We start from the raw sequence: 13,291 nt of genomic DNA, 5'->3' as shown, positions 1-13,291 counted from the left end.
GACACTGCTCCCAGTGAGCTCAGTGGGGAGTCACAAATGGGGGTGGAATTTGTTTCACACAGAGCAATCCTGTAGCTCCCCGAGAGGTTAGACACTGCTGCTGTTTTCTTTTCATTCCCCAAGTCCAAGGCGTCGGGGATGGCTTGGGATAGTGCTGTGGGCCGAGCAGCTGATTAGAAAATGAGGGTCTTAGTTCATATCCTTGTTCTGGAGACATATTAGGCCACCTTTCAATCACTGTCCTCGCTAGTTCATGATTCCTAGCCTTGGAGCAGTATAATTTTTAACTTAGATTTGACCTATAAACTGACAGATAACTTCATAACACCAACAGGTGAATCATCACTTTAGCCCTAAGGCATTTGATATTCCTTTCTCTGAGCTCATGCTATGACCTGGGGGAGGGGTGTGCCAGGGCGGGGAGTGAGGGAAATTGCTTTAATACCCAACTGCTCCATTTTTACACTCTGTATATGATTTATAATGAGGTGATAGATACACGTTCATATTTAAACACGTTCATTTCCTCACAAAATGGCATATAAGCAAAAGGCATTTTCAGTCAATTATCTTCTATACATATTTTGGCTCTTGTCTATTTTGGAACATTTGCCTCATTTGAGCTTGAGTGCACTGCCCCGTGCCCTGTAACTGTCCTTCCAGAACAATCGCTGGCATCATCATATGACAAACAACAGGACTCGTGTTTCATATCACCTGGAACTCAAAGCTCACTGCACTCACCCCCCTCTTCAATGCGCGCTCCCAGGGAGCGTCAGTATTTTAAGAGGGATCGTTTCTGCTAATGCCCTCAGTGTCCGAGCCGAGTGAAAAAGGAACAACCAAACCCCCAGCGGGCTCGCACTTCACAGCAACGAATAAAGCCAGCTCCACATTCTGAAATCTTTCGCAACGCCTTGTTAAAACTAAAGAGCAACAATGAAACTAAAGAGAAACTGGCTGGGCGCCAGGCAGGGTGTTCTGATAAAGAGATGAAGCACTGTGTCCTATGCCTCAGGTCAAGTTCCCTGGAAGAACCTGCCTCTAAGGCCTATGGACTGAGGACTACCCTCCAGGGTAGAGGATCTTGGTTTATTATGGGCCTGCCATAAGAGCCTAAGGCCCGGTCTGGCCTGGGGCATTTAACTTGTTCCATTGCACACATGGGAGGAAAGCATGAACAGGGGACTGCTATTAGTCACAGTGGACCTACCTGGAACAGGGCAAACGGGGACCAACCCTTATAGACAGCGCCACTCCCACTAGTCTTTGCTGAGATGCCTGTTTCCACTTCCTTTCTATACATCACTGGTGTCCCTTTGATTTTCTCACAGTAGAATCCAAAGAGAAGGGCTGTCTTTGGACTTGAAAAGGGAGAAATTCTCTATGGCCAAGAGATGAATTCAGGTTTTCTGGCCAGTTGCTCAAGTATTCACATTGCCTTAGCAATAGAATCGCTGAGGACTGTGGCTTCTCTGAGGTCAGATAGCCTGGGTGTGATGCCGCCGGCTCAGGGAACCTCTGGCGCAGGCTGATCACTCAGCCCACCCCTTCGTGCCGCACCTGCAGAACCATGTCTGGGAAGATGTAACTCTGCACAACAGTAGCCTCCCACCCCTGGCTATCAAGAACCCGGAGTGCCTGGGCCTTCTGCACCAACTGGACAGAAGCACGGACCTGTGGGCCCAGCGCTATTGCATTCTGAAGGACGGCTGCTTGTACCTCTACGCCAGCATTCGCTCCACCCAGGCCTCAGGTATGGACTCAACTTTCACATGAAATAACAGTGATTACAATAATAATAGTAATGGCATCTTACCTTTATGGAGCCCTTACCAAGTCTTGTGCTATGTAATTCGCCTAAATTAACTCAATTATCCTCCAAAGAAGAGGTACTACTATAGTTTCCATTTTACAGAGAAGAAAACTGGCTGGAAAGTCTACGTAACTTGACAAGATCATATGTAGTAAGCAATGAAGCTGAGCTCTGAGCACAGCCAAACTCCAGAGCCTTACCCCTGACCCCATGCTTTTACTGCCTGGAAATGCGAAAAATCAACTCCATTCTTTCAGACACTGAGGACATTCAGAGTCAATGTAGTGACAGGTAGTGACTCCACCCTTTTCTCACAGTATCCCTAATCTTAGATAAGTGAGTAAAAAAAGAACTTTAGCTGTCAATTTTCGCTAGGCACGTTCCTTAACTTCCTAAAACTTTCTTTCCTCATTTATAAAATGGAAACAGCTATCTATTTCACAGGACTATTGTTAAGATCAAATGAGATAATTGCCAATGGAGTGACTTAAGCTCTACATAGAAAGCTCTCTACATGAAAAGCTCTCTGTATTTTATACACGTATATAGGTATATATGCATTTATTATATTTATTAAATTGTATATATTAAAAACTATATATACAAAACAAGTATTTAAAAAATACAATTTAATACTAAAATAATTGTGCCTGATTTCTACAAGAAAGATTACTTAACCTTCTTATAATTTTTGGCAAAAGAGATCATTAGTGTTTTGTTTGCAATTGGACTTTTTCCAAAATGAAAAATCCTTAAATAGTTAGCAGTAGTGAACATTCTGCAATCTCGGCCATTTAATTTCTTTTTGTAGCATTAACGCTTAGGTGTAATTAATCTAGAAAGACATGGCAACTGGGAAATGAGTATCTTGTGACAATTTTCTATCTTCTTGGAAGGGTACAAAAGAGGTACAAAGCAAGCCTGGTCCATTTCTCATCATTCAGGATGAACAATACAATAATTCTCTCCACTTAATCATCCTTTGGTTTTGAGAGTGAAAACGTGACCCAGAATATCATTCAACTATTAAGAGACAGAGGGCATCTCTAAGCACTCACAGGACAGCCTGTTCCTATTCAAGTCCAAATCCACAGCTTCAAGCACCCGACACCAGGATGGGAATGAAGTAAACACAACAAACCTCCAACCTGGTCATTGCCTGGGACTTTGTTATAAAGTATCATATAAAAGTCTGAACATTTTAATTCCCAAATCAATGAAGCTCATTTTCAAGAGGCTGTTTCCATAGCTAGGGAGGAAATGTTTATGATTGAATGCTCAGACTACTCCAAACTGAAACATCAACACAGTGCTGCCAAACCCCTAGGGCCAGAGACAGCTGCTGATTCCAAAAGTTTAAAATAGCCAGTGGCAGCCAGTAGATGGCTTCCCTTAATCTGAAAAGTCAGAGGAGGCCCTACTTAGAAAGTCCTAGTTGGAGAACTGGAAAACAGCTACTAATAAATGTCCATGGCCAAAGTTGCCGGTTCGATCCCCGGCCATGGCACATACAAGAATCAACCAAAGGCCCGGCCGGTGTTTCTAAGTGGTTGGGGTCGGGGTCCTATTCCTGGAAGGGGCATATGCCCAGGTTGCTGGCTCAATCTCCAGTGGGGAGCATGCAGGTGCAGCTGATCAATGACTCTCTCTCATCATGATGTTTCTATCTCTCTCTCCCTCTCCCTTCCTCTCTGAAATCAATTTTTTAAAAAATCAAACCAATGAATGTATCAATAAGTGGAACAACAAATCGATGTTAAAGCACCCTGCACTCTACCCAAACATGGTCACATTCTATTTCCTTAGCACACCCTTGGATGTTTTCTGACCCATCTCTTTGCTTGTGCTAACTCCTTCCCCGGAAACAGTCTCTACCTACTGATTCCCTAACACAAGTTGTCCAGATTCTACCTGTCCTTCAAGTGCTTTTTCCATTGTTAGCTGTCTCTGCCATAAAGCAATCCCAGATGGTCCTGGATAAACAAGCATCTCCCTTTTCTGAACTTGCACACTGACCTATTTTATGACACTTATCATCACCCTCCACTTTGTATTTTTATCTTTATTTAAGCAATCCTGTCTCTTCTAAGGGATTATATGCTCGGAGATATAATGTATGTTTAATGAATGAATGAATGACCCATATCACCTCAATTAGCCATTAATTCCCATGAAATGTTAGAAGTTTGTCATTCCCTCATTTAATAGTAGAGAAAGATTAGAAAACTGAAAACCCAATTCAAAGGTAAGACCAAAACTCAGGCCTTCCTGCCATATCCCACACTTTTTAGCTATCATGAATTACCTAATTTCTAATTCCTTTCTAGAAAATATATTATTTTGTGGTTTAAAAAATACTTAATCCAAAGCCATTCATTCTTCCTCAGCCTTAAGTCTTGAATAATCCTATCTCCACAGGTCATCAATTTCAAGCCCAAATTATCTCAAATATGGATTGAAAGAACATTTTCCTTGCTGAAATTCCAACAGAAATTGTATATCTAGGCCATGTTCTAAAATAGAGGCCTGTGGTTTTTCGTTTTACATGACTCTGCTCTTCCTTGAATAAAAAAATACCACTTGCCTGAGCACATACCTTGTTCTAAACAGTGTACCTTACTGCCACCCCTCCCCACTCCCACTCTGACAGCTGCTGGGGCCTCACAGAAGCTCTCCAAGGGTTAATCAGGTGGCTATACTCTTCTAAAGTCTTCACCCTTCCCTAGATTTCAATTTTAAATTGAGGTTTACAATCTATTTTGGAGAGTCCTGCTCAACCTTTTTTTACATTTTAACTTCAATCATGACCCGACGTTCACAACCAGTGATCTGGCACAGTAAAACTAAGAGGATCGATGCATATCCACATCCCCGGTGGGACAGTCCCAAAATAAATATGCCCGTCCCCAGTGCCCTGGTTAACCACATATTTTTTAGAGGACTGGACCACACTGCTCTGGTGTATTGAAGTGGGAAAGTTAGCGTGTATTATGGGATGCTCCCTATGTGTCCAGGACTTGGATAAGCACTTATGCTCATTATCTAAGACTGATATTTGCAAAATATCCCCTGGTATTTCACCATAATAAGTGAGAAACTAAGGCTTAGAGAAGTTGACAATATCCGGTGGTCACCCAGCTAGTAAGTGACAGTGACAAAATGTGAACAAATGCTGTCTGAATCCTGGGCCCCAACTCTTAGCCACAGTGCTACGTGTAGTTCTCCCTGACAGAAAGTAGTCTTCTGAAAGTAGCACTCAGTCTAGTGTGCTGTTTGTCTGGTGTCTGTACTCTGATCATCAGCAGTCCAACTGTTTATCACAAGAGCCATGGGACTTGTGAGGACAGCAGAGAAACTTACTGAGAATGGCTGAACCCACGATGTGCCATAACACTGCAGGCCCTCAAATACGCCATTTAACTTCATCATGTTACATGCATGGAATGTGAATCATTATTATAAATAATTATAAAGATTATAAAGATTATACAGAGTCTTAACACTCATTTTCAGTTCTTCCAAGTGATGCAAGTGAGTGGCCTTTGTGCTGGTCGAATCTAAAATTCCTCTGTTACTTGTATTGTCCAAGCTCTGCTTGGCTCTTGCACATCCCACCCTAGTCTGGTTCCTTGTTCTCCAGCCCTGTGAAGGTCATAACCTTGAAATAGGCCATGATTACCATTTATACCAAATTGCAGGTTTTGATCCCATTACTGAGTCATGCAATCAATGTAGTAGGTTGGGACCAGTATTTAAAAATAGAATATAATAGAATTGAATTGAATAGAAAATATTATGATATACCACAACATTTCATAAAATTTTGTTCTAAATGTACGAAAACATGTAGAGCTCTGTTTTTCTCACAGGCAAAACAGTTGGGAAAAATACAAAAATACTGTCTCTGAATATATGCTTATCCAGTCAGCTTTCTGTTCAGAATTGTAGAGTACTTAAAAGGGCTCTTTCTGCCCTGACCGGTTTGGCTCAGTGGATGGAGCGTCGGCCTGTGGACTGAAGGGTCCCAGGTTTGGTTCCAGTCAGGGGCGCATGCCTGGGTTGCGGGCTCACTCCCCAGTGGAGGGCGTGCAGGAGGCAGCCGATCCATGATTCTCTCTCATCATTGATGTTTCTATTCCTCCCTCTCCCTCTCCCTTCCTCTGTGAAATCAATGAGAATATATTTAAAAAAAAAAAAAAGCAAAACACTTCAGTTTGCCTGGCCCTTGTGGCTCAGTGATTGAGCGTCGACCAAGGACCAGGAAGTCCCCATGCCCGGGCTGTGGGCTTGATTCCCAGTGGGGGGCATGGGGGCATGCAGGAGGCAGCTAATCAATTCCACTCTAAAATCGATAAAAATAAAAAAACAAAAATTTAAAATTGATAAAAATATATATATATTTTTTAAAGGGCTCTTTCCTTTCTATTATCTTTATAATATGCCGATCATATTAGTTGACTTCTGTGGCCACCACCCCACAGAGACATGGTCCACTGGCTATAGCATCCTTGTTGCTTTACTGTTTCATTTTTATTTATTTTATTTTTTTAATTTACTTTATTCCATTGATTTATGTTCTTTATGAACATTTGCTATTTCTCATTTCTGAAAGCTTCTGTAATATTTTGAGCGTGTCTTATTTCTTGTAACAGTCATCTGAGATGCTAAGACAATACTGAGGACAAGAAAGGGAAGACAAGAAGAAATAACAGTGAAATGAGAGAGCAAGCTATGAGAAGCCACACAGCCCTGATTTCCTGTAAAAACCACATCAGATGCTAATCCCACATTTTACTTTCCGCTAGATAAATATGCCTCTAATGTGTATTGTGGGAGTTAGAAATAGCCGCAGACAGTTCCCTGAAGTCCGCCCTTACTGTCAAGGAAAGTGCTGGTACTTTCACAATATGGATTACTGGCTTGCCTGTGCCTGTTAATACTAAAAAGGTATTGTGTGAGGATTCTAGAAGCCCTTTAGTCAAGTGCCTCTTGACAGGCCTGAGCCCTTTGTCATTCACCATATACTTGATTTTTTCCCCCTTTTATCTCTCTCCAGCCAAAGCTGGAAGTAACAAATTGTGACTTTGAACTATGCTTCCTGAATAAGTCACATCAAGGTCTGTGAGCAAATGGAACACGTAATGCTTGCATAGTTTTTGTGAGAAATCTCTGTCCAAAATTATGCCAGCTTGCTATTTATTGCTGCTATCCAGGAGCAGATAGAGACTAGCCCAATGAGGTCACCTCAATGAGGTAATTGGGTTATAATTGGATGTCTTCACTGTCAATCATTTCTACACTATAATTAGTTAGAAAAGGGGTCAGGTAACCTTCCTGTTTGTAGCAGACACATTTGGACAGCATCTTCGCTCCATTCTAAGAAAGGGTAGAGGTAGGGGAGGGTATTCATATCTGCTCAGATAGATGAGAAAAGGAAATCTCACAAGCAGGAAGATGTCAGAAACCAGTGCAGCAACATATAAATGCTGAAACATCTAGTTTGGAGCAGAAAATTAAGAGAGTAAAATTACCCTCTGATATGTCTTTAGGTAACCTAGAGTCCTGAAACATCTACCACATTGCTTATTCCACTTCTAGCATGTACCCCCAAAACACATATCCATGCAAAATATGTACACGAATATTCATAACAACATTATTCATAACAAAACAATGAAGAAAATCCAATTATCCATCAACTAATGAGTAAATGAATAAATAAAATGTGGTATATCCAAACAATAAAAAGAAATGAAGTACTGACACATGATATGATATGGATGAATCCTGAAAACATCATGCTAAATGAAAGAAGCCAGTCACAAAAGACCACATATTGTATAATTCCATTCATATTAAGTGTCCCAGGAAAAGCAAATCTATAGAGACAGAAAATAGGTTTGGATTGCCTAGGGCAGTGGTCGGCAAACTGCGGCTCGCGAGCCACATGCGGCTCTTTGGCCCCTTGAGTGTAGCTCTTCCACAAAATACCACGTGTGGGCGCACACGTACAGTGCGATTGAAACTTCATGGCCCATGCGCAGAAGTCAGTATTTGTGGAAGAGCCACACTCAAGGGGCCAAAGAGCTACATGTGGCTCTTGAGCTGCAGTTTGCCGACCACTGGCCTAGGGTTAGGTTGGGGCAGCAGATGGGATGTGACTACAAATGGGTATGGAGTTTCTTTTTGAGGGAATGAAAATGTTATAAAATTAGATTATGATGATGGTTATACAACTCCATAAATACACTAAAAATCATTAATTATACGCTAAAAATGGGTGAATTTTATGATGTGTAAATTAAAGTTGACACATATAATACAAAGGAAGAGGTCACTCTCTGATTTTAGTAAAAACCATTGTACTGGGTCTACTTAATAAAAAAAAATCTAACCATTTCTAAAATGAATATTTTCCTAGTAGTTCTAAAATTGACTTTTTTTAATGAAAAAATTAAAAAACTTTAATATTATATCTAAATCCCCTTATAAAATAAACAAGTTTTCCCTTAATTTTTAAAGTCCAAAAGTCACTTATTCAATTTAAAAATGAAAATATATGACTTTCTGACAGTGTACATTGGTGCCAGGTTAACCCAAAGGAAAACAAAAGTCACCCATATTCAAAGGGACCAAATTTTCTCTTGACAGTTCCTTACTAATGCATGGGCATGAAATAGTTACCGTGTAGAGTAGCAAAAATCCTAGTTGTATTTTTGTCAGTACAGTGCACTAAAGTGGCTCCTATGGGGAGGTGGGGCATGAGAACAAGAGTTAGCAAAAGCAAGAGAGAGGTTTAAACATCTCATCATCGCTGCTAATGATGTTGCCCGAAGTCTCTGCATGAGATGCAGGTTACCTCAGAGCAGTGGTTCTCAACCTTCCTAATGCTGCGACCCTTTAATACAGTTCCTCATGTTGTGGTGACCCCCAACCATAAAATTATTTTCGTTGCTACTTCATAATTGTAATTTTGCTACTGTTATGAATCATAATGTAAATATCTGATATGCAGGATGTATTTTCATTGTTACAAATTGAACATAATTAAAGCATAGTGATTAATCACAAAAACAGTATGTAATTATATATGTGTTTTCCGATGGTCTTAGGTGACCCCTGTGAAAGCGTCTTTCGATCCCTAAAGGGGTCGCGACCCCAAGGTTGAGAACCGCTGCCTCAGAGCATCAACACACCATAAAAAAACAAAACAAAACACTCAAGCGTTTGATTTTTCAGCACCTTCTACACTGATATCCTCTCCCAAACCCCCACATAATGGAAAGAAATTTCATACCAAGCAATATGTAACCACTAACATAGATTCAAAGGACCACGGGGAGGAAATTATCTTTTAAAACCAGTCATTTACTCTCATTTTAATTCGAGTTGGCTCCCTCACTTCACCCTGTGGGTTCATATTTTAAATGTGCTTTGCATTAAATATACACAAAAAAGTAAGAATCTGTGTTGGTTACAGAAACTGCTGGCAGTCTACATTATTCTTCAGAAAGGATGCCTTGCCTGGCTGGCATGGCTCAGTGGCTGAGCATTGACATATGAACCAGGAGGTCATGGTTCAAGGTTGTGGGTTTGATCCCCAGTAGGGGGCATACAGAAGGCAGTCAGGCAATGATTCTCTCTCATCATTGATCTTTCTGTCTCTCTCTCCCTCTCCCTTCCTCTCTGAAAGCAATAAAAAATATTTTTTTAAAGAAAGATGCCTAGCCGAAACCGGTTTGGCTCAGTGGATAGAGCATCGGCCTGCGAACTGAAAGGTCCCAAGTTCGATTCCGGTCAAGGGCATGTACCTTGGTTGCGGGCACATCCCCAGTGGGAGATGTGCAGGAGGCAGCTGATCGATGTTTCTAACTCTCTATCTCTCTCCCTTCCTCTCTGTAAAAAATCAATAAAATATATTAAAAAAAAAGAAAGATGCCTAAATAGTTCTGCCCAGACAATATTATTAAATTTTCCTCTAATGTGATATTGCAGGTGTCATTCTTTGATACCAAAAAATTTATTTCAAAATGTGTTCCCCAGGTAAAGAAGCTAACTTAGTAGGCCCACAGTAAACCAAAGCTCAATACCAAACATACATTAAGAAGATTGCAAAAATGAAAACCAGAAAATCCAAATTTTATTACCAATCTTGTCATTAATCATTAATGGCAAGACTGAAACAGAACAGCTGGACTAGAGTTCCCTTCAGATGCAAGTTCTTTTCTTGATGCCTTTTCAGTCTCATTTTCTCTATTTTAACTCTTTCTCTATTCTCCTCACTTGTTTTTTCTTTTCTTTCACCTTCTATAGGTGGCCTATATCTACAAGGATATAGGGTCAATGAGAAGACCCTTAGCCTCAAGCAATCAATAATTGAACTCAAACCTCCGTCTGAAGAATTCAAGACTTTCTATTTCTGTGCAGAAAATAAAACAGAAAACCAACGGTAAGTCAAGATCTGCACATTTCTTCTTCTTTATTAGTCCTGGCAAGAGCCTTCATAGCAAACCCTTATTCTTTTTTTTTTTTAAATATTTTTTATTGAATTTTTACAGAGAGGAAGGGAGAGGGATAGAGAGTTAGAAACATCGATGAGAGAGAAACATCGATCAGCTGCCTCCTGCACGCCCCCTACTGGGGATGTGCCCGCAACCAAGGTACATGCCCTTGACCAGAATCGAACCTGGGACTCTTCAGTCCGCAGGCCGATGCTCTATCCACTGAGCCAAACTGGTTAGGGCAAACCCTTATTCTTATTTTCCAACTTCAACTCTTATATTCAACCAAATCACTCCCTTTCTTTGCATAGTCTTTCCATGGTTACTATTACCCAGGATTCTATTTCTTTCAATGTATAGAAGGTGACTCTTCTCAAAGTATTATTTTCAAATAAAAAAGCAGTTCACAATTTTTCCCAAGGCAGTAACTGACTCAGGCTTCAACATAAAAAATATAATACCATAATCTGTGAGGTTGTAATTTACTAATTCAGATTTGCTGTTTTACCTCTTTTCACGTAACTCCTATTGATATGTCCATCTGAATTTGACATATTTTTTTTTTTGGTTTTGTCATAAGTCATTGAAGGACATGGGACTTATCCATCTAATTCAATATGTTCATTGTACAACTTGGTATATACAAATGGGCACTTGGTTCATAATGATTCTGGAGAAAAAAAGCACTAAAGTTAACAAAGACAAGACCATGAAGCAGAGGAAGTGTGCTCTGGTGTCTAGAGCTTCCTCCTGCATATCTCAAGTCTCCCTGTCCTAACTCCAATCCCCAAGACAGCCGTGCCCTCCAACCGCTTGGTGATCATTCCTCACCTCATACGGACACTTTCTCTCAACTAATAAAAAGTATCTCATAAAAAATTCACAGTAATTTATTAAAACAGATGATGTAATAAAATTTCCAGAGACATTTGCTCAAACTAGATACACTGTTTTAACCCAAAGGAATAAAACTCTGAAAGTAGAATTTCAGGATCTCCAGCAAGTGACCATTTGAGGAAGGGAAAAAGGATCTCCCTATACCTTCCTCCATATGTAAATCTTGTCTGTTTCACTCATTCCTAAGGGCAGACTAGAGCAAGAGGAAAATGAATATAGAATTGCTAGATATTTTGCCAAGATTTTCTTCCTTGGGATGGTACTATACAATTTGGGTGGCAGATGAAGATGTCTCCCTTGAAGGTGAAGCTCCAATTGGCATATACAGGAAACAGAGTTAACTACTATTTGCTAAAATGGACTGGCTTCTCTGAGAAGAGGTTGAATAGTTGGATCTCACCAACAAATCCATGAGTGGATATTATCAAAAGGAAACAATATGTAATCATTACAGAAATATTTCAAAGCATAAGAGCAAGAGCTTCACAAAGTGGTTCATGGAACTCTGGTTTCATAAGATATCCCACTCACAAAAAAATAAGTGTAAGAAATGATACAAAATATTACCCTCTTAGATAATCACAGGGCACACTAACTTATTAATATTGCTAAGACATCCTACCCTGATAGAAAGAATCCTGGTTAATGCTCCATAGCTCCCATTACCCAAGCTTATCTGACCCAAACCATTTTTTTAATAATCCCTATTAACCACCCTTAGAATAAATGTTATATATGCACATTTAAAAAAATCATCCAAGAAAATGGAAGGAAGGGAGAGGAGAAGAAAGGAAAGTTAACTGCTGTGGTTTTCAAAATTTAACAAAGAAATATTTGCTCTAATGGCAATATTTGATTGCTATATGTGTGGTCAACTAACTTTATCTTTAAATAGAAACAGAAATATTTTTTAAAGTCTTATAGTTTCATTATTCACCATTTACAAATATTGTATCCTCTTCTGATTCTATTATTTATATGAACACAGTTTTATTTCAGAGCTACAATTGCATATTTCTCATTTGGTGTTTTACTTTTTTGTTTAATCCAAAACCTAAGAAACATTGTTCACTTTATTAATTTCAAGCTAAATAACCAAGAGAAACAATTAAAAAATAAATTAAATGATTGTTTAACATTTCACCTTCTTAGAGTGGGATGGTTTTTTAATGACTTGTCATGCACTGTTATTTCTGCAGCTGGATTACAGCTCTGAAAATGTCTATCAAGAAATGGCTTCCTTTGCATCAGGCTATTCAAGACTTCATCAATCGACCCCTAGAGGAGACCAGAATGTAAAAAGAACCCTAATATTAAGAGAAAATATCCACAAAATCATCACCAGCTAGTTGTGGGGATAAACAAAAACATTTCTCATTATATAGCTTTTCAAATGAATGTTTCTCCAATATAGTAAAACTTTGTGATAAGATTATAGTTTTTTTTTTAACTAAAGCACCAAAATCAATGTGACATTCAAATAATCCAACTTATGTCAACATCATTAATCCCCCCTCATGTTTTTCCCCCTAAGGCTGTACACGTTGGCATCAAAATATACTATGCCCCCCCAATCTTTTGAAAACATAAATACAATAAAGTTGATTTATTTTATTTTCTCTTTTTTATTCTTTTCTAAATGTTCCACTCTGTGCTTTAGCTATAGGCTTCTTAGAATGCCTACAGGCCATGATGTGGGAAGCTGATATTTGGGAAAATTAAAATCATGGAAATGAAGTGGCTTAAATGATGAATAAATAAGTCAGCTAAACAAGGTCCTCTCTGTTAGGTCTTCTTATAATCAACTGACTCAAGTGACTCCTAGGACTTCCCACATGAAAAAAAAAAGTAATATTATTGTTATAAAAATTAAACAAGGAAAGAATTAGACTAAATTTAGGGGAGAAAAATGCAAAGGCATAGGTCTTATTATTACCTGAATATTTATCATACTATAGGGGGCAAACACAAAATAATTAAAAATGTCTTGCTCTTGATACTGACAGTAAAATTCAGAGAAATTGGAAAGTAAATTCTAATCATTGGGCTAATTTCTCAGGGGAACAATTTTTAAGTG

General features: G+C 39.3%; 1 protein-coding gene across 1 annotated transcript in view; it reads left to right on the top strand.

The window, feature by feature from the left end:
• LOC106726137 overlaps positions 1 to 12,779 on the top strand; it is a 97,792-nt gene extending 85,013 nt beyond the window's left edge. Inside the window, exons 11-13 of the mRNA XM_014539862.1 lie at positions 1,570 to 1,756; positions 10,130 to 10,265; positions 12,414 to 12,779. Coding sequence (XP_014395348.1) covers positions 1,570 to 1,756; positions 10,130 to 10,265; positions 12,414 to 12,513 — 423 coding nt within the window. The 3' untranslated portion in view covers positions 12,514 to 12,779. The remainder of the gene's footprint in view (positions 1 to 1,569; positions 1,757 to 10,129; positions 10,266 to 12,413) is intronic.
• The last annotated feature ends 512 nt before the right edge of the window (positions 12,780 to 13,291 follow it).

This window comes from Myotis brandtii, unplaced genomic scaffold (genome assembly GCF_000412655.1).
Source record: "Myotis brandtii unplaced genomic scaffold, ASM41265v1 scaffold230, whole genome shotgun sequence".
In the NCBI taxonomy this organism is placed as follows: Eukaryota; Metazoa; Chordata; class Mammalia; order Chiroptera; family Vespertilionidae; genus Myotis; species Myotis brandtii.
Note: the sequence above shows the minus strand (reverse complement) of the source record. Positions and strands in the feature narration are given on the sequence as shown.